At 41.3% G+C, this 21,219-nt stretch overlaps 1 protein-coding gene across 2 annotated transcripts in view; it reads left to right on the forward strand.

Annotated features, from left to right (window-relative positions):
* itgb2 (integrin, beta 2) overlaps positions 1–21,219 on the forward strand; it is an 87,358-nt gene that overhangs the window by 48,212 nt on the left and 17,927 nt on the right. For both annotated transcript variants that reach the window (XM_048534094.2, XM_048534095.2), the window contains exons 3-11: positions 3,071–3,156; positions 5,496–5,691; positions 8,178–8,348; positions 10,580–10,821; positions 12,267–12,425; positions 14,546–14,641; positions 17,616–17,705; positions 17,884–18,021; positions 19,169–19,359. In XM_048534094.2, coding sequence (XP_048390051.1) covers positions 3,071–3,156; positions 5,496–5,691; positions 8,178–8,348; positions 10,580–10,821; positions 12,267–12,425; positions 14,546–14,641; positions 17,616–17,705; positions 17,884–18,021; positions 19,169–19,359 — 1,369 coding nt within the window. The remainder of the gene's footprint in view (positions 1–3,070; positions 3,157–5,495; positions 5,692–8,177; positions 8,349–10,579; positions 10,822–12,266; positions 12,426–14,545; positions 14,642–17,615; positions 17,706–17,883; positions 18,022–19,168; positions 19,360–21,219) is intronic.

Consider the following 21,219-nt stretch of genomic DNA (forward strand, 5'->3'; position numbering starts at 1 on the left):
AGTCCCAGCCTATCCAGCCTTTCTTTATAACTCAAACCTTCCATACCCGGCAACATCCTGGTAAATCTCTTCTGAACACTCTCCAGCTTGCTAATATCCTTCCTGTAACTGGACGACCACGTCATTACCCCTGAACAAATTTAAAAGTAATGTGGCAAGTTGTCAAATGCATTTCAAAAATCTAAAGACCTAGTTCCCTTTTAACTACCTTGCTTGTTACATTCTTAAAGCACTCAAACAGCATTTGCCAAACATGATTTCCTTTTCATTAAACCATTTTGACTCTGATTGTAAGAAATTCAGACAGTCACGGTTATGCAAAATTGCTGTTGATTTGCTAAAATCTCTCTACAAGCTATAAGACACATCAGGAATGTGGTAGAATAATATTTACATGCTTGGCTAAGTATGGATCCGACAACACGGAAACGTCTCACAACCTATTAGCTTAAAAATTCACTACCTGCGACGTCGCTGTGGCTGTAGTGTGTCCTATCTACAGAATCCACTGTGAAAACTCACCAAGGCTTTATCAGCAGCAACTCTTAAATGCACGACACTGAGAAAGACTGGTGTGCAGCCCTTTGCATGGAAATGTCATCATTCAGTAATATACTATTTTGGCAAGAAGGAAATGTCACTGAAACCTGGAGATGACTGGTCTGAACTGGAGTTCCATTTTAAGGTATACAAGATCAGATCACAACAGTGCTAAATATTTCCAAGTTTTACCAATTTTTTTTTCCCCTTCTGGCTGAACAGGTACTGCTATTACTTCACATTTGCTTGGTTAAGATCCATAAAATCCTGTCCTAACATCACTGCAGGACTTGGACTGCAGCAGTTTGAGATCTTGCCAGCCATGCTCACATCCTGAGACTGAAACAAAAGAAAACCTCAGTAACTTTCAAAAAAATGTTTTAAAGTGAGTTACAGAATTCAGATGTCATGGATACTTTCTCAGGTTTCGGTGGAATAAACAGTTCACATAGGCTATCTGAGTGACACACTGCCTTCTTCTTCTTATGTTGTCAGAGGAATTGACAAATGTTGTATTAGCGCTCCCTTTTGATCCAGACTACAGATTTCTATCTTCTCATGTGCATCATTGTGTTTGTTTCTGGTTCCATTTGCTTCAACCACTGCCACATCCTCCACTCAACCAGTTCCTACCTTCCACTTCTGTCCTTTAATACGAATCTCCTATTCCTGACACACACCCCACCCCCGCATATTTGCCGATCAACTGTTATTAAATGTATACAATTCTTTTTGTGAGTCCCAATTAGATGCTCCGTCCTTACGCCATTTGAAATAGGAGCAGAAGTGGACTATAGAGCCCCTACTGAGTTTACTCTGCCAGTCAATGAGATCATGGCTGACTTGTTTGTGTTTCAAATTCTTCATTCCTATCTATCGCAATAGCCTGTGATTCCCTTGCCTACAACAAACTAACTACCTTTGTCTTTAAAAATGTTAAATGACCCTGTTTCCACCTGAGGCAGAGAGTTCCAAACTTTTTGGAAAAAAGCTTTGTCAAACAAGCCCTGGAGAACCTAAGCATAGCAGTCCCTCACCAAACTGTTGAGCATTTCATGACTCTATCTACCCATGGTCACACTTAAAAGGAATAATGAGAACATCAAATGTCTTCAAGACAGAGATTGATAAATTCTTGATCTCACAAGGAATTACGGGCTACGGGGAGAGTGCAGGGAAGTGGAGTTGAAATGCCCATCAGCCATGATTTAAATGGTGGAGTGGATTTGATGGGCCAAATGGCCTTACTTCCACTCCGATGTCTTATGATCTTATGGCCTTATCTCTTCGCTATACCCAAGTCTAAAGCATTGATGCACACCAAGGAAAAGGTGATCTGCCCTCTAGGGTAACACCAATTTCAACACTTCCTTAATCCAGGCAGCATCTATTTACTCTGATTCCATCTATTGTTAGCCAGCATTTTATCTATCTGATCTTTCATCCTTTACCCAACATCCGGATTTTTCTAACAATCTTTTTGCAAGATACTTTAATGACAATCTATCTGAACTATCATTGTTCCGTCCCCTGGAAAAATCCAATCATTTTGTCAGAAGGCTGCGTTAAATCCTTCTTGTTCATTCATGGGACGAGGGCGTCATTGGCTCGGCAACACTTATTGGCCGCCCTCAATTGCCGAGTGGGCAGTCCAGAGTCAATCACTTTGCTGTCGATCTGGAATCACATGTATGCCAGACCAGGTAAGGATGGCAGTTTCCTTCCCTGAAGGGCATGAGTGAACCAGATGGGTTTCTCTGACAATTGGCAATGGATTATGGTCATCATTGATTCTTGAGTAGGATTTACCCTAACAGATCTACAATGGCTGTCAGCTGTTGTGGAGTGAAAAAGACAGCTGTGAATTAATAAATTAGCATGTAGTTCGTAACTGTTCCTTTGTTTCATATTCATACATTTTCTCTTTTGGGGAATAATGACGAAGTATTGGAAGGATTAGTAGGCCGATTATCAGTCTTCTTGATCAATATCATGAATGTTCCTTCTGCAGCCAACAAGTTCCAAAAGGGGTAGTAGGAATTGTAGATGCTGGAGGATCCGAGATGACAAGGTGTAGAGCTGGATGAGCACAGCAGGCCAAGCAGCGTCATAGGAGCAGGAAGGCTGACGTTTTGGGTCCAGATCCTTCTTCCTAGGCCCGAAATGTCAGCCTTCCTGCTCCTATGACGCTGCTTGGTCTGCTGTGTTCTGAAAGGGATTCTTCAACCCAAAGCTTCTGACTCAGAGGCAGGGGTGCTGCATATAAAGCCACAAGTCCTTGCATGACAATACTTGTTATCGTATCACTTGCTGTGACCCCAGAAAATTTGAAATTTTTCACAGCCAGGGCTATGCCCTGGGCCAGATATTGTTCGTGCAGAGGTGTCAAATGTTTTTTGATTATTATTGGCGATGGCAGAATCATATTTAAGGGGACTGTGCAGCTTTGAAATGCCAGTTACTTAATTTTCCTAGTCACCTCTGTAAATATAACTGGAAATAACAGGGTATTTTTAAATTTATCTTTCAGATTCCACCTGCAGTCCCACAAATGCGGGATCAACTTGCCAGGAATGCATCAATTTAGGACCTGGCTGCGCCTGGTGTAAGGCAGTGGTAAGCCTCATGGGGTAAAGGGTGCAGTTTCTCATTGTTTGGTGCAGTTTCCACATCTGAAAGTTGGATATGCTTTACCAGAGAGAAAACAGAATACTTGGGATTAGTTTTCTTATGTCAGAAATGAGGAAGCCGGCTTTTAAAAATTTATCGACTATATTAGTGGTGAATTGGTCACTAATTTAAAGTGGAAGCGTCTGAGATGGAAGATAGGACTAACTGTTGTATAGACCACAAAGTGTCGAGCTGGATGAACACAGCAGGCCGAGCAGCATCAGAGGAGCAGGAAGGCTAACGTTTTGGGCCGAGGCCCTTCTTCAGAAATTTCTGAAAAAGGTGTAGGCCTGAAACATCTCTGTAAACAGCACAAGGTTGCTTTTAAAAAGTTGAGTAACCCCTTTCACAATCCTTGATTTTTAATACAGATCTTTCCCTATTTGCACAATCAAAACAGAGAAAAACAAAAAAAATGGTCTTTACAATGATAGTAGGAACTGCAGATGCTGGAGAATCTGTGATGACACGATTTCGAGCTGGATGAACACAGCAGGCCAAGCCAAATCATTTTCTGAAGAAGGGTCGAGGCCCAAAACGTCAGCCTTCCTGCTCCTCTGATGCTGCTTGGCCTGCTGTGTTCATCCAGCTCTACACCTTGCTATCTCAGGGAGGTATTGATCTTGCCTTTGCAGGGAAAAAAGTACCTTCAGCCTTAAGAAAGCCAATTTACTTGCCCTCACCAGTTGTTGTAAGCTGTTGATTTTCACCCAATATGTCAGACACTCCATCATCACTCTATGTATTCTAAAGTTAGTGAAAATACCTCAAGAAAACAGATCGAGGAACAGCAAGTCCAGGCAAGTGAAAAGGCCCATCTCAGTGAACTGTGTGAACAGACACCCATTGAACTGCTTTCCTAGTATCTCCCTCGACCCAAACCACAAATGCATTTTGTCTGTCTGTATGTGTTTCGGGGACAGTTTGACAGGACGGGTTGAGTAGAACGGTATGTCAACGGCTCATTGCTGTTTCTCTATAGCTAGTATCTATTTCTTTGTAATAACTAATACAGAAACCTAACCCATGCTTTCAGTCAACCTGGGTCTAAAAGGCAGGCAAATTAGGGAATTTTGCAGATTCAAATCTTTAACTTCTGTGATGACGCTAGGAATAATGGGGCTTGATTTCCAGCATCCTACCCCAGTGATATGTTGCATTATACTGTAATTAAGTAAATAATTTCAAAGAATACGAGCTGTTTATGTTGGATTATGCAAGCGGTAGCATATTCTTCTCATGGTTATCATTGACTGATCTATATTTATATTATTAACTTTTGAGATTATTATAAGCAGTGAAAATTTCAAGAACCATATATTTCGGAAGACGTCCTCAGGGTTTAGACTAAAATGACAACATCAATGGCATACCAAACCCAGAAAGCAATGGAATTGGCGGTCTGGGGAACCCGAATCAATGGTGGAGTCCTTTACTGTGCACCAATTTCACTGACACTGAAAGACATCACTTTTATAATTGTGGAGTCTCGTTCTATCCTCTTTCCGCTATTGTTGGAGATTTTGTTTTAAAATTATTTGTGTCTCTTTAATCTTCCCCGCTTTCTGTCTCCTTATTTTGCTTTCGTGTCACGATTTTACATTGGAATCACTGTTGCAATTGACTTTTCGATCTAATTGATCAATGAAATCCACAATTGCTCATCCTCGACACACTGGTCACAAGAGTCCTGCAGTCACAGAAGGTGTCTGTTCAAAAGATCAAGCTATGTTTGATCACTGCTAACCTGAGCCATTTCAGAAACTTTTGAGTTTTGCTTTGATTCTGGTAAATCTGAGTAAATAATGGTGATGATTTCTCACTAACAGCATATTAGTTGAGAATTTAGTAGCCAAACAGCTGTCCAGTGATATTGCAGAGTGTGAGTCAATTCTGGACAAATAAAACTTCATAATATCTCTGTTTCTGGGATTCCCCATTTCCATCTAGATGATCCATCATAAATTCATTTTGTGGAAGTTTGCATATATTTTTCAATGGAACTCTTGCAGATCAATTTTACAGGAATAGTTCCCATTAAGGGCAGGGGGGGCGCATTTGTTAATCTCATTATCATGAGAAGGAATCCAGAAATTAAGTACAAATCTTTCATACAGCATGGAGCTGGACTGTTTGCAGTATAAGGTCACTATGTTGAAATAAAAATGAAAATCAAAAGCAGCTCGGTAGATGTGTGCACCATTTTATCAAATTTCCTAATATTCTAAAGTAAGTAGACAAAATCTATACTTTATTGTTGTTTTCCCATTTTATTTCCGGTCCAGAATTTCACAAAGGCTGGAGAGCCAAATTCTGCACGGTGTGATTCTGTGAAATCCCTTGAGAAGAGAGGTTGTCAAAAAATGGAGATTATCAACCCACTAAACGACATGGAATTGCAAATGGACAAACCACTTGTTAATTCTCTAACTAATGTGATACAGATAAAACCACAGAAAGTTAAACTCTTTCTTCGACGAGGTAAACTCTCTCGATACTTGGTACATCACAGTCCAAGCAGTTATCAGATGTTTATATTTGTCATGTATATGTATGTAATTAAAATCACACTGCTGAACAGTTCAAGGAAATTTATAGCCAATTCAGTATCCCTCAATAATCCTGTGCACTTCTAAGAGCTACACTAAGGAATACAAAAAAAATCAATGTGGAGAACAATGGCTGGTTCTTGGTTCCTTGGCTTTTTGTATTGTTTGTAAAAATGAGTTAAACTTGATTTTGCTCAGAATGTATTCACACACACAGAATAAAAATTGGACCAATACTGTTCTACAAGGTAGCTTGAATTTCTTGCGTTATGTTGCTGAGGAAGCAGAAAAGGAAAACAGATCAAACTGAAATGAATTAAATTTCTGTAGGCATATTTGTGTTTTCTTGTATCAGCTTGCCCTACATCAGACTCCTCTGCATTGAATTGGGTTTGCTGTGTCTCATTGCACGTAATATGTCTTGATACCTTTACTAAGTGTCCTCACTGTCTGCAGTTGTGTTGATTAGATTAACCTCAATTAATGTGCATACTTGTAGTCAGCCTGAATTAAGGATCCACCTATTTCATCTGGATGATCATAATTATCTTTGATCAGAATAGCTTTTCCTGGCATTATGCGCACATGAATCTGCTACTGGGTTTCCATAATGAATTCATCATATTTACATTGCATGTAGATCATACACATTTCTCAAGCCTGTCTATTCTCAGGTCAGTAAGCAGATGGAGTGAAGTATGAGAGTCTAACTAATGTCCTCGAGAATCTCAAAAATCAGGGTCTGGAACATCGCTATGAAGCTCTATCCTATTTCAGAACTGCTTTTAATCCAGCTCAGCAAATTCCTGTGGGAAGTGGTCAACCCGCACATACCTAAATTAAGTAGAAGCTTTTTGAGGGGATTATCTGCTTTATCAGTTCTGATATGAAGGAAGACACCCTATGTTGACGAACTGAAAGCACACAACAGCAGTGAAGAGGAGAATATTTCAGGGTGTCGGTGCCAGAATAGAGTCTTGTTTGATCCCAGTGGAAATCTTGAAGCCTTTGATGTTACATTATTGCTGACCTTACCCATCACAGTGTCACAGAAAGGGGAGATCACAGTGAACAGTATCAGCAGGATGCTCGTTTTCTCCAGCAGCTTATATAGACTTCCTCTGCTCAGACGGTTGAAAGCTTTCAATGAGATCATTGAATGGGATATCTCATGGTCTCCTTTGTTCTCATGAAACTACTGGACTGAGAAGATCATGTCAATTGTAGATATTCCTTTTTAAAACCACGCCATAATTTGGAATAGATGTGTTCAGCTAAGATCTACAGTCTGCCAAACACAAAATGAACGAATGTTTTTCTTTTAATCCTTAGTATGTGAATGTTTTGATTGCTTTACAATCACCTGAAGTCACTGTTGTCCTTGGACAGGCTCAACACCTTTGTGCAATACAATATCATCACGCTTTTACTGTTGTGGTGTCAAATTCCTGGATCTCCCTTTCTAATAGCCCTGTCAGTGTGCCAACACCATAAAGCAGTGTTTCCAAAACTTTTTTCACCACTGTTACCCCATTTTGAAGCTTGAAACCTGCTGTGATCCCTTGTTAAGTGGTGGAGGTGGTGTCGGGGTGGAGGAGGAGACCTAAGGCAACAGGTACTAGGAACCAGCCATTGCTGCAGCAGAGTTCAAAACACCAAAATATCAGTTCGCGACTCCACTTAGTGCCCCAAAGCTCCCCCTCCCGGGAAACCCTGCCCTTACAATTGTGGCAATTCAAGAAGGAGGCTCACAACCTTCTCAAAGGTAATTAAAGATGGGGAAGAAACACTGGCCTAGCCAGAAGCGCCTACATCCCATGGACAAATAAAGAAAAATGATGGCCACAAATCCAAAGATTTTCTGAATGGTGTCTAGCTACTGAGTCACAACTTGTTGGGCATCCATTCATCTGTTGCAAGGACTTGAGCTAATGAGATGTGAAATTAGCAAACATCAGCACAGACAACTGAGAGACAAATTATAGAATCCCTACAGTGTGAAACAGGCCCTTCGGCCCAACAAGTCCACACCAATACTCGGAGCATCCCACCCAGAACCATTCCCCATAACCCACTTAAACTACACATCCCTTAACACTATGGGCAATTTAGCATGGCCAACCCACCCAGCCTGCACGTCTCCAGTACTTTTTGTTTTCAATGCAGAGCCCAGCATTGGCAGTAATTTGCTCTAACCTCACAAAGAGGATATTTTTGGTGATGAGCAGTTGATTTTCCCTGTGGGGTAGACTTCAGTTTATCATGATCAGTAAATAACTCAAATGCTCTTTTGCCTATGGTATTGAAATAAGATGAATGACTTCAGACGTGAAGTGGAGGGAAAATGTTGGAATGAAATTATTAAGTTGCAGTTATTTGTTTCTGATTCCTTAATAAATATGTGGTCTTGCAATTTAGGCAGTCCACAGAAAATCGAAGTGAAGTTTAAGCGTGCTGAAGGTTACCCTGTGGACTTATACTACCTCATGGACCTGTCCTACTCCATGAAAGATGATCTGGAGAATGTGAAGAGACTGGGAGGAAAGCTTCTGGAAGCACTGACGAGTATTACAAAGTCCAGCAAAATTGGTGAGCCAACCATTTTCCATATTGCTTCTTGTGGATCAACAAGACCCACAACTTGTACAATCACATAACTTCAAAATCTGGGCATTGTTTCTCATAATCTCGATGCAGTCAGTCAGTTTGCTGTAGATGGGATGTGTTGTGTTTTATTCCGTGAGGGATTGGGGAGAGCTGAAATTGTGAAGGAGAGCAAGTGTCCATTGAGACCTTTCTTTTTAAGGGGGTGTTATTGGTGTGAGTTTGTATCCAGTAGGGTATTTTAACTGCTACTGTAATTCCTCTGTTAGTTACCATAATATAAGACACTGGGCCTGGAATATCATGATACTGAGGAAACTAACTGAAATTATTACAACTATTATGGAGCAACATGACATCTCTTGGACACATAATTGTCTTGGTGAATTTTAACTTCAAGAGAAGAATATACTTAGAGTGTCATGTTTCAAGTGAGCTGAGATGAGAGAGTATAAGATCTTTATACCCTTAGGACACATGCTATGATACAGTTATGATATTGTGAGAACGTTACTTAAAGGTATACTGATATACCGTGTTTCTTAAATGTACACTGACATTTTGACCTTGAAATATAGGACCAGCAAGCTCAGCTTCTTGACACATAAAAAGTGTCCTTTCTCCTGTATTTAGAAAGGAGATTCGTGTTTAGTATTTAGAAAGGTAGGAAGAATGGACTCAAACATTCCTGAATGAAAACATAACTGATTACTGAATACTTCAAGAAAACAAACAAGTGGCTTGAAAATAAAATATAGTTAAATGACAGCCTATGATTATTAAATGATAAGATTCTAAAGGAGTATAGAAGCTGAGGTACCCGGTGCTATATGTGCTCAATTTGAGAAAGTGGTTAACAAAGGCTATGCGATCTTGCAATTTTTAAAGAGATGACATGGAATACAAAAGCTAGGAAGTCACGATAAATCTGTGCAAAGCGCTAGTTAATTGTCTTCATCTGGAACACTGAGTCCAGTTCTGGACTCCACATGTTATGAAGACATTAGAAAGGGTGAAGAAAAGATGCATGAGAATGTTTCTGAGAATGGGAAGCATGAGCTACATGGATAGATTGAAGAAAAAAGTTGTTCTTAGGTGAGAAGATCAAGAGGAGATTTGAGAAGAAATTCAGAGTCACGAGAGGTCGAGAGAAAGTAGAAAGGGAATAAAATATTCCTGGTGGTAGTAGGATGGAAAACCAGAGGAACCAGAATGATGTTGTTTGGTAAAAGCAGCAGCAGCTCAATGAGAAACTTTTTTTTAATGCAGCAAGTGGTTTTGGAATGCACTGCCTGAAAGTGTGGTTGAGAAAGAATCACTCGAGGCATTCAAAAGCAATTGGTTGTTGTTAGAATAGTAATGAGAATGTGGAATTTGTTACCACTGGGAGTAGTTGAAGCAAATAACATGGATGCATTTCTCAGGAAGCTGGACAAGTTTTCTCTTGTCAAGTAATCTAGAACAGTTGGTGGGGGGGACACATTTTCAAGATAAGGGTTCTCCCATTTCAGACAGCGATGATGAGGAGTTTTGTCTCTTGGAGGGTAGCTGGTGTCGAGTATTTTCTCCCACAGAAAGCATTGAAGGCTGGGTCACCGAATACATTCAAAGCTGAGTTAGGAAGGTTTGTGATTGAAAAGTGAGTCAAGGGTTCTGGGGAACAAGCAGGAAAGTGGAGTTGAGAACACGTCAAATTTAGGGAATTTCCTTTCGGGAAGGAAATCTGCCATCCTTACCCGGTCTGGCCGATATGTGACTCCAGACCCACAGCAATGTGGTTGACTCTGCACTGCCCCCTGGGCATTTAAGGATGGGCAATAAATGCTGCCTAGCCAGTGACTCGTTCATCCCTTGAATGAATAAAGAAGAAAAAAAATTACCTAATTGGCTGGTGGAGCAAGTCCAAAGGGCTAAATGGTCTTAACCTGTTTGTATTTACTTGTGTTTTTGTGTGAGTATCTAACAGAGAAAGAAATCAAAGAGTATGTTGATAGGATTAAATCAAATGTGATTGGAGGAGAATTGTATGGAGCAAATTCACTGGCTTAGCCTAGAGCAGTCCAATGGCCTATTCTGATCTGTAAAATGGTTAATAACTAGCTTCAACATTCCAGGACTTGACGTGATTGCTCCTAGTTACTTGCCCATGTGGAATCAATCACTAGCCAGCTCCATTCAAATAGTAAACCAGTCAAACTGCTTTTATTTCCTTGCAGGATTTGGTTCCTTTGTGGACAAGACAGTCCTGCCATTTGTCAATACGCATCCGGAGAAGATGAAAAATCCATGCCCAACTAAAAATGAGGCGTGTCAGCGTCCCTTTAATTTTCGGCATGTTCTGAAGTTAACAGATGATTCGAATCTATTCACTTCTGAAGTTGGGAAGCAATCTATTTCAGGGAACCTGGATCCACCAGAGGCCGGACTAGATGCCATGATGCAAGCGGCAGTGTGCGTGGTAAGTTTGTATTTGTCAGACTTACGACTCAGTGGCTGGTAAAGTGTGTCCAAGTTTCCGCATTCATCAGCTTTCCCGGTCAGTTTTCCCACAACTGTTCCTGCCCGTCTTATTGGCAACACCACTAACAAAAGTACTGAACCATTCCCTTCCTATCACTAGAAATAATTACTCCAATGTTGGCCTCTTTCATAGTCTTGGCTTGAATGACAAAACAAAAATTAACCATTTCAGTATACCTTTTAATAGTAATCAAAACGTTCATCCACTGTTTCTGTGCAAAGATGCACATATTGTAAAAATTCAAAGTGCAAATTAAGAGAGCGTGGTGGACCATGGACAAGTCCCTCTTCAAAATAATTCCCGAGGCACCTTTATCAAACATGAAATGCTTGATTAAAAGCAAAATACTGTAAATGCTGGAAATCTGAAACAAAAACAGAAACTGCTAGAGAAATCTGTCTGGCGACATCTATGGAGACAAAAGCAGAGCTCATGTTTCGAGTCCAGTATGACTTCTTCAGAATCTGGGCTTAATAGATGACTCCTGTCTCCAGGGCTCAACTGTGGAAAATGCAGTTCTTGTTTTGCAGCCGTATTAGAATCATGGAATTCTGAAAGTGCCCATTCATTCCTTCAAGTCTGCACCAACATTCTGAACAACATTCTACTCAGGTGCAGCCTCCTGCCAATACCCTGCATTAACCATGGCTAACCCACCTAGCCTGAACACTGTGGGTAATTTAGCACAGCCAAGCTGCTTATCTTTGGATTAGAATCATAGAATCCCTACAGTGTCGAAACAGGCCCTTTAACCAAACAAGTCCACACCAACCCTTGGACCATCCCACCCAGACCCATCCCCCTATAACCCACCACGTCTACACATTCCTGAATGCTACAGGCAATTTCCCATGGCCAATCCACCTAGCCTGCACATCTTTGGACTGTGGGAGCAAACCCACGCAGACGCGGGGAGAATGTGCAAACTCCACACAGACAGTCACCCGAGGCTGGGATCGAACCCAGGTCCCTGGCGCTGTGAGGCTGCAGTGCTAACCACTGAGCCACCGTGCCACCAACTTTTGGGTGAGATATTGGCAGGTATTTTATTTAGGCCTTTGGGTGCCCTGCTGGAAAATAGGAAGGAGAGTTTGATTCAGGTGGAGTTGTCAGTGGGAGTGTATTATTTCACTGGCTATCTGGTCACTGAAACAATAACACAAGGAACATCTCTTACCCTGTCCCTAGTCACTCGTTCTGTATTTGTTTCTCAGTTTGAGCTGAATGTTGTGCGTTGGAAGAAAACTCGATTTGAAACATCAATTCTGAAAATGTACAAATAAATTAGCAGAACTTTAAAATCTTCGAAAGACTTTGACAGCGTAGCAGCTTTATATATTTCATGTGCAACTACTTAGAACTAGTAACGTTGCTTCCCACAGGACCAGATAGGATGGCGCAATGTCACACGCCTTCTTGTATACACTTCAGATGATGGATTTCATTTTGCTGGAGATGGGAAACTTGGAGCAATTCTGACCCCTAATGATGGCAAATGCCATCTTGACAGAGATGGTTTTTATGCAGATAACACTAAATATGTGAGTATAACTCTCCTATTCATTGCTTGTATAAGCAAAATCTCCTGAATCAACAGCAGTATAGCGTAAAGGGTCTGCTCTTGAAAGTAACTGACCAGATTGACAGCAGAGCAATACCTGTGTTGCTTGTGTTTCCTTTTGCTTTGTACCACATGGACGTTTTGAGAGGGAGGGTTCAGTGGCAAGCTGCTGTCTGGCTTTTGTTTGTACTTTCACCGGAGATGCTTTGCGCAGGGGCAAAGGGCAGGGGGCAGGGCTAAAACAGGGCGAGGAGCAAAAATAACTTTGATCCCACCGAACTACAGAATGAACATTGGATCCAGTTAAAGAACTGCATGTTTTCCAGACCTACTGCTTTGCTGCGTACATATGCATATAATTAACGTGGTCTTTTCAAATTCATAATGACCCCCTCCACTGCTTGAGTAATGCTGGATACGAGAAATACACTGATGGTGGAAGGATTTCACATTGAACAAAAGCGTTCTAAAATAAAGTATGCCACTGGGCCATAGTAAGAGAATCAGGTGAGGTCAATGACATGAAAAGCTTGACCAAAGAGTTGGGTTTGAAGGAGTGTCTTATCTCGGCAAAGTGAGCTAGAAATATGTAGTACAGGCCTTAGAACCTAAGCAATTGAAGACATAGCCTGCATTGGGAGGCCAGAGTTAGCGAGATATGGATTGTAGGGTTGAGGGTGATATTATGGAGTAGGGAGGGTTGAGACCATGGAAGGATTTGAAAACAAGGATGAGAATATTAAACTCAAAATGTTGTTTCACTGACAGCTAGTATGGGTCAACAAACACAGGAGTAATGGGAGAACGGACCTTGTTTTGAGTTAAGTGCCAGGAACTGGATTTTTGGATGACTTTAAAATTACAGGGGGTAATGCCTTTGAGACCAATCAACAGTGTATTGGAATAAACAAGGCTCAAGGGAGCACCAAGAGCGTGGCTGAGAAATTCAGCAGCGGATGAACTAAGAGAGGGCAGAAGTCAGGTGATGTTTCAGAGATGCAAATGGGCCATTTTAGCAATGTCACGAATCTCAAGACCAAGTATCACTCCAAAGTTATGAAAAGGCTGACTTAATCTCAGAGCCAAAATGTGGGTTGGAGTTGGTAGCTAAAAAACGGAACCTGGAGCAGGCATTGGAAACAATGGCTTCATTCTTCCCAATGATTAAATGGATTAAAATTCTGCTTGGTGTCAGGAAAGAGATTGATAACTCCAAGAATGGTGGAGGCAAGGTTGTGAGGTAGAGCTGGGTCATCAACATCTATTTGAGAACTAACACTACGCCTTCAGATGATGTTGCTGACGGGCAGCATTTAGATTAGAACTAGGAAGGACCAAGCATCAATCCTTCGGGAATACCAGGGATGATGGTATGGGAGCCAGAAGAGAAGCCATGTGATTTGCTGGCTATGGTTAGAAGTTAGATTGGAACCAGGAGTAAATGCAGTTATGTCCACACAATGGCTTTTGAGCCAAAAGATGGGGACATAAACAGAAAAGGATGCTGATGATGGAGAATCAATAAAACACCGCAGCCGCTGCTTCAGCCACAAACTTCAGAAAATGGGATAAAGATTCACTCGATGCCAAACGGAGGAAGCATGTTAAGGAAAACTATGCCTTATTTCTATCATCACAGCAAAAACCTTTCTATTTCTGTTCCCAATGGAGCTGAAGCTTTAAAAATCAGATAGGAATATATTCTTGTGAGGAGGACGTATCATTGATGTTAAAGCACTTTTTTCACCAATGAAGAAATTGATGTTGCTGATAGGATTGTTGGCGTTGAATTTTCATTGGCCTTTAGTTTACAATTCTGTCCATTAGACATGGAAGGAAACAGATGGCCCTGAAATAGATGGCTTAAATTTTGAACCAAAAACTGATGGTGATGAAAATCTGATGTTCCCCAAGATTGGTTTTATAGCTGAACGGCAAGTTAAAAAGTTATTTCAGTGCGGCTTCATTTGGTAACAGTGAAAAGGTCCATGATTTGTTCAGATAACAGAATCGCTCGGGTGAATGCTGGACAAATTATGTTAATTTGTCCTTATTTGATGTAACATTTGTTTTTTTTTCTCTCTGTCGTCTCTTTCCCAGGACTATCCCTCTGTTGCCGAGTTAGCTTTGAAGTTGGCTGAAAATAACATTCAACCCATTTTTGCAGTCACAGGAAAAATAATGCCAGTATACCGGGTAATTATTTATGGCTAATGTCAACTTGTCTGATAGCTATTCTCAAAATAAGGCTCATGTGCCAGAAACCAGTCAAAGAATCAGCCAATTACCCATTCACAGAACTATCCAGCTATGCGCTAAATGATACCATTTCACTTGGGGTTGGTTAGTTCAGGTGGCTGGATGGCTGGTTTACAGTGCAGAGTGATGCCAACAGCCTGGGTTCAATTCCCACACTGGCTGAGGTTACCATGAAGGACTGCCTTTGTCATTCTCTCCCCTTGTCTGAGGCGTGGTGATGCTCAGATTAAACCACCACCAGTCATCTTTGTCCGATGAGAGACCAGTCCCATGATCCTCTGAGAATATGGAGACTTTGCCTTTACCATTTCACAGAAGTGTGACGACATGCCAAACAATAACTCTCTGTTTGTCGTTAGTAAAATAATGCCAATTGGCCAGCTGGTCATTTGCACAAGTTTAGATGAGAAAAACATGAAGCAATATTTTTAAATTATACACACTTTTCACTCTTCATCTTTATCTCTGATGTGAGCTGAAGCAGCATCGCATTTCGAAGAAGGGGAAGCTCTGGAATTTTTCCTCACCTTAGAAACCTGGGAGAAAACATCAAGAGTATCAGCCCAACATGACATACTGTGTTATTTAGACAAGAGGTTGTTTTCCACAAGCCATTTTCTGGCAATTAGAACCAGCATTCTACTTTGTCTGATTATTTCCTTATAAACCTCAAATAAATCATCCCAACAGTAAGTAGCAAAGGTGGTATCAAATGTTGTTTGCTTGGAATGCAACACACAACTTATATTAACCTGTTTTAAATTGTTCTGTGTCGGTTTATTTAATTAACAATAATTAAATCCTGATTAATCAAATGATAGGAATATCAAAAACTGAACAGGACATAAGAAAGAATTGCCATCTATTTAACTTATATGTTTTCCGATCACAAGATAGCGAAGAAGACAAATGTCAGAAACATGGTACATAAACATGCAATTTTAAAGGCACGGATGCTCTGAGTTTACAAGCACAATGTGACTGTCATCGTATTGTACTTACAATATCACATAATGCATTTAAGTATTTCATTCAGGACATGACTAGATCTGCTGTCCTTTGCCAGGTCATCACAATTCTTTGAAAACTGACTTATTTCACCGTGCTTTAAGCTATACTTTTAGTCCACAAAATCCTCTGACAGATTTGAACAAAATATGTTGGACATCCTAATTCAAAATTAATTCTTCAACCCAGTTCATATCCAAAACTGCATTGGCTTCTTGTTAAAGGTCATTATCATGCTTTTGTCTGACATTATCTCATTAACATTGTGCTTTACGCTTAAATGTGTAATATTCCAGGGGAAAAGTTAGTTTGTCCTTTTTGAGGATATTTACATGTGTACAGAAGAAATGTAAAGTCAATTCAGCCATCCTACACACTACATAGTGAATAGCAGAGATGCATTTAAGGGGAAGCCAGATAAACACATGAAGGAGAATAAAGTGATATGTTGGCAGGGTTAGATAAAGAGAATGAAAAAGGTTTGTGTAGAACCTAAATATCAGCATACAACAAAAGGAGCACCTTGTCTGCTTCTGAGCTGTACACTTTCTGAACTGTATTTTTTAGAGATAGAGGGTCTTACACATTGGTCACACAGCCATCAAGCAACGCCTTTCAGTTCCATGATGGAAGCCCAACCAAATCAAGTATTCATCAGGTACTTAAGTGGCCACTGCCAGGCCTCTCTTGCCTTTGAGGACCCAGCTGCAGAAAACCTGCCCACCAACAACAGTTGGCAATCAGAAGCCAGCAGCTCCTTCTCCACCAGTTGTCATTTGCCATGGCAAACTGTAACAATACATCCACCAGAGATTCAGGTCGTTGTGGAATTTCACATCAGAGATGAGTGAGGATGGGCTGGGGATCACTAAGGAAGGCAGAGGTGGAGGCAAGGCCTTGGCTTGGTTTTCAGCAACATTTCCTGTTCCAGATCCTTTGACTGGGCATTAGAGTGCCTGATAGTGCCCCCTCCCCATTTCAGGAGGCTGCTTTAGCCCGGTAAACTCCACCTCTGCTGGCTGGGAATCCCAAAGCAGTTGGATAGGCTGGGACTTCTTTCTGTGGAGCATGGGAGAGTGAGAAATGACCTTACAGAGGTTTATAAAATAATGAGCTACATGGATAAGGTGAATGTCAGGTGCCGTTTCCCTAGGGTGGGGGATTTCAAGACTAGAGGACATAATGTGAGAGGAGAAAGATTTTAAAAAGACAATGAGAGGCAATTTTTTTTTACCAAGACAGTGGTTCATGTGTTGAATTAACTTTCTGAAGAAATAGTGGATGCAGCTGTAATTTACAACTTTTAAAAGATGTCTAGATAAGTACTTGAATAGGAAAGATCTGGTGATTTTTGGACTAAGCGCAGGTAGGTGGGACGAGCTTAGTTTGAACTGAAGGGTCTGCTTCCATGTTGTAAGAGTCTATGACTCTATGACTCTATAACAGCCCTTTCAAGCCCTTGATTTTACCAGGGGACGTTCTCCAGCTGGTGGAGACTGACATGGGATCTCACCTTTGATTAACTGGGCCCAGACATCATGGTTCCTGCATGGTGTTCTGCGTTAAATCCAGCCCTATGTTAATTATGGTCTGCAGCTTGTAAAAGAACCCAGTGTTAGCATTGCGGCCAGGACAATGATGAGCCAAGTTCCTGAAGTTACAGTCCATACAACTCCCAGGAGTTTGACCTAAACAGTGGTTCGAGAAAGATTGAATTTCACAGAGCGGATCTGAGTAGGATTTTACTTTCTTCAAATGCTATTCAAAGCACACTTGTCAGATTTAAATACTTCAGCTGCCCACCTGAAGCATCACTGCACCTGTTATTGTTGAACTTTTGTTCATAAGTCACGTTGTGACACTAATGAAGAAATAAAGATCAGCTTTTTCTGTTTCATTCCAGGAGCTGAGTGAAATGATTCCAAAATCTGCAGTAGGTGAACTGAACGCAGATTCCAGTAATGTGGTTCAGCTGATAACTGCTGCCTATAATGTAGGTGCTACTCAAGAATGTATTCAATCCATCTTAGTTTTGCTTGCTTTTGGGAAAATGATGGAAGAGTACCAATATTCTAATAGACTGCTCATGATTGCATTGATAAACTGGTGGATTATGTCAATTGGCCTTCCTGCAATATTCACAGTTTATCGATTAATTTCTTTCTTTCCAGAATCTATCTTCCACAGTGATATTAGCACACAAAACCCTGCCAGATGGAGTCCATATCTCTTATACATCACATTGCAGTGATGGCGATATCACGAGTGAAAAAGAAGGAACTTGTTCAAATGTGAAGATTAATGAGGAGGTGAGTTCATGTAGAGATTCTCAAGGTGGCTTCTAAGATGCATGGGTACACAGCTAGAGGCCAATTAAATTCCAGTTTGGAAGAGCCAGTGCAACACAGATCATCAATTCAACGCGAGACTGTAAACACAACCAAATAGCTCATACATTTTGGGGGGGCTAGTGGCCTCTGGCCGGGGTCTCTATCCACATGGCTATTGCAGGAATCTGTAATTAATGTCCTCAGTTGACACTGAATTACACAATAATTGTATAAAATACTGATACTCTCCATAGCAGTGATCAGACCCTTGTAAGATCACATTGAATTACACCATTAGAAAATGAAATTCTAGATGTAGAAGCCAAAATAGGGCAACATGTTATGTCCCTAACCTGGCTACTGCAGGGGACGGAAGCTTGGAAAATTCAAAATGGTGGTCTTTCCACCACCAAACTGTCCACTCCTGATTAGGGGAGGAATTTTATTTGGTGAGGGGGTTGTGAAGGGAGACCTGCCTGGCATTGCCCAGTTGAGGTCCTTAAGTGGCCAATTATTGTCTATTTAAAAATAGCAAAGGTAGGAGGCCCAGCACATAAGTCAGCTAGAGCTCTGGTGGAAAAGATGAACACGTCTATCACTGGTCCCTTCTCCTCATCAAGGTAACCCCACTGCATGAACCTTCCATATAGCCTCCACCCAGCTCACTGTGCCACTACCAGCCACTCCCCTCCCCTCACCTGCCCCATTCACCTTGTGTGACCACGCCACCCAATAATTTGCTTTGCCCTTTGTCACTTCACCTCATGGATCTAGGTCCAGTCCCAGCAGTGGCCTGGACCACCATTCCATGGAGTGTTATCATGCTAGTGATTAACTGATCTTGGCAGTCCCTGTTCATTGGCAGGACAGCGATACTGGTTCTTCAAAGTTGTGCTCTGCATTCAGAAGAGAAAACAAGCTACATTGAACATGCAAACAGTATGGAATGAATCACAGAGATAGCCAACTTACTGGATCGGGGAGAACTATTTAACTGGCATTCTATGGAGATGCAGTGAACAGGTTTTTCCAATTATCTATGGATTATTGCATGGAAGGAAGGTAATATAGGAAAGAAAACTTTTATATCATTTGACAACAGCACTGTGTGTGTTTTTTTTTTCAGATACGTTTCACAATTACAGTTACTGCACACAAATGCCTGACCAGTAAACAGTCCTTTGAGATTCGACCTTTGGGCTTCACTGAGAAGTTGGAAATTACACTGCAAATGCGGTGTGACTGTAAATGTGACGACAAACCTGACTTGTCTCCTTATTGCAACAATAAGGGTCAAATCAAGTGTGGTGTATGCAGGTAAATTAATACCATCCAAGCTCCCTAAGGTTGTTTCATTTCTTTTGAGGAACACTTCCTTCCCTTTCAACACATGATAAACTCAGAGCAAGCAAATGTTTGCTGTCTCAAAGTCTCTCTCACTTCATGACTGCAATCTCTCTCTTTGCAAACTTTCTTTTTTCATTCCGTTGTACTGCCATGGTTATAGCTCCTCTGAATCTCGCTTGAAATTCAAAATTCATCGACTGACAACGTTTTCCTTCCACATCCTTTCTGTGATAATGTTGTTGCACAGTCTTCTTCCTTGCATTTTCCCCTCGGAATTCCAAAACTGTAAATTCTGAGTCTTCTTCCTAAAAATCAAAGCTTTTAAAACCGAAGATCCTCCCGCCACACCACCCCCCCGCCACCCCCAGCCGTCTTCCTGCCCATCTTGATGGTGGCATAGATTACTTTTTATTCACTCTTCGGCTGTGGATCCCCACTGGCTGGGTAGCATTTATAGTCTCTCGTTGACACCTATCTGTCTTTTTAAATGCAAGACCAAAATGAATAGTGAAGTTTATCCTAAGATCAGGCACCATCTTACAATCCATGCTCCCTTCAAATATTACATTGGTAGCTGTGGAAAATACCTCCATTTGATCGACAGTGACCCTGAGCTTCCAGTCACTTGTCATTTTAATTTTCCCCAACGCTTCCACTCTGACGTTTGTGTCAACGCTTACCTACGGTGTTCCAATAAAACTTAACATTAGCTTGAGTAATTGCACCTCATCAATTGACTAGGTACTGTACAACTTTTTGACTCAACACTGAGTTAGAGTCAAAGAGCTTTAGAGATGTATAGCACCAAAACAGATCCTTCGGTCCAGCATATCCACGTTGACCAGATATCCTCAATAAATCTAGACTCATTTGCCAGCATTTAGCCCATAACCCTCTGAACCCTTCCTATTCATGTACCCATCCAGGTGCCTTTTAAATGTTCTAACTGTAGCCACATCCACCACTTCCTCTGGCAGCTTGTTCCATACACACACCACCCTCTGCATGAAAATGTTGCCTCTCAGGTCCCTTTTCAATCTTTCCCCTCTCACAATAAACCTATGCCCTCTGGTTTTCGACTCCCCCACCCCTGGGAAAAGACCTTGGCTATTCGTGCTATCCATGCCTCTCATGATTTTATCAACCGCTATAACGTCTTCTGCAGCCTCCAAATCTCCAGGGAAAATAGCCCCAGTCTATTCAGCCTTTCCTTGCAGCTTAAACCCTACAACCCTTGCAACACGCTTGTCAATCTTTCCTGAACCCTTCCAAGTTTCACAACATCCTTCCTTAAGCAGGGAGACCAGAAGTGCACATTGGTTAGGCCACTATTGGAATACAATGTCCTTTTCAGCCATGAAGTGACCTTCCAACTCAATGCATTGACCAATAAAGGCAAGCATACCAAATGCCTTTCAAACATCAGGCAGAGACTCGCCTGCGCATCCGTCAACATGGTCTATTGCTTCCGCTGCTCCCAATGTGGCCTCCTCTACAGCAGTAGACCAAGCGGAGGCTCGAAGGCCACTTTGTAGACCATCTGTGCTTAGTTCATGACAAACGACAACACCTTCTAGTTGCGAACCATCTTAGTTCCTCCTCCCACTCCCTGGGTGACATGTCCATCCTGGGTCTCCCCCAGTATCACAATGACACCACCCTTAAATGTATTTGCAGAATCCCTTTGGAGGTCACCAACTTTAGATCATAATCTTTGCTTCCATCTTGTTCTTTTTTTTTATTTGCTGGGTCCATCTTTTATTTCTTCCTTTACTCTTCCTGATGTTCAGATGGCTGATATCTATACATCCATACCTTATTTGGAACAAC

This window comes from Stegostoma tigrinum, chromosome 7 (assembly GCF_030684315.1).
Source record: "Stegostoma tigrinum isolate sSteTig4 chromosome 7, sSteTig4.hap1, whole genome shotgun sequence".
Lineage (NCBI taxonomy): Eukaryota > Metazoa > Chordata > Chondrichthyes > Orectolobiformes > Stegostomatidae > Stegostoma > Stegostoma tigrinum.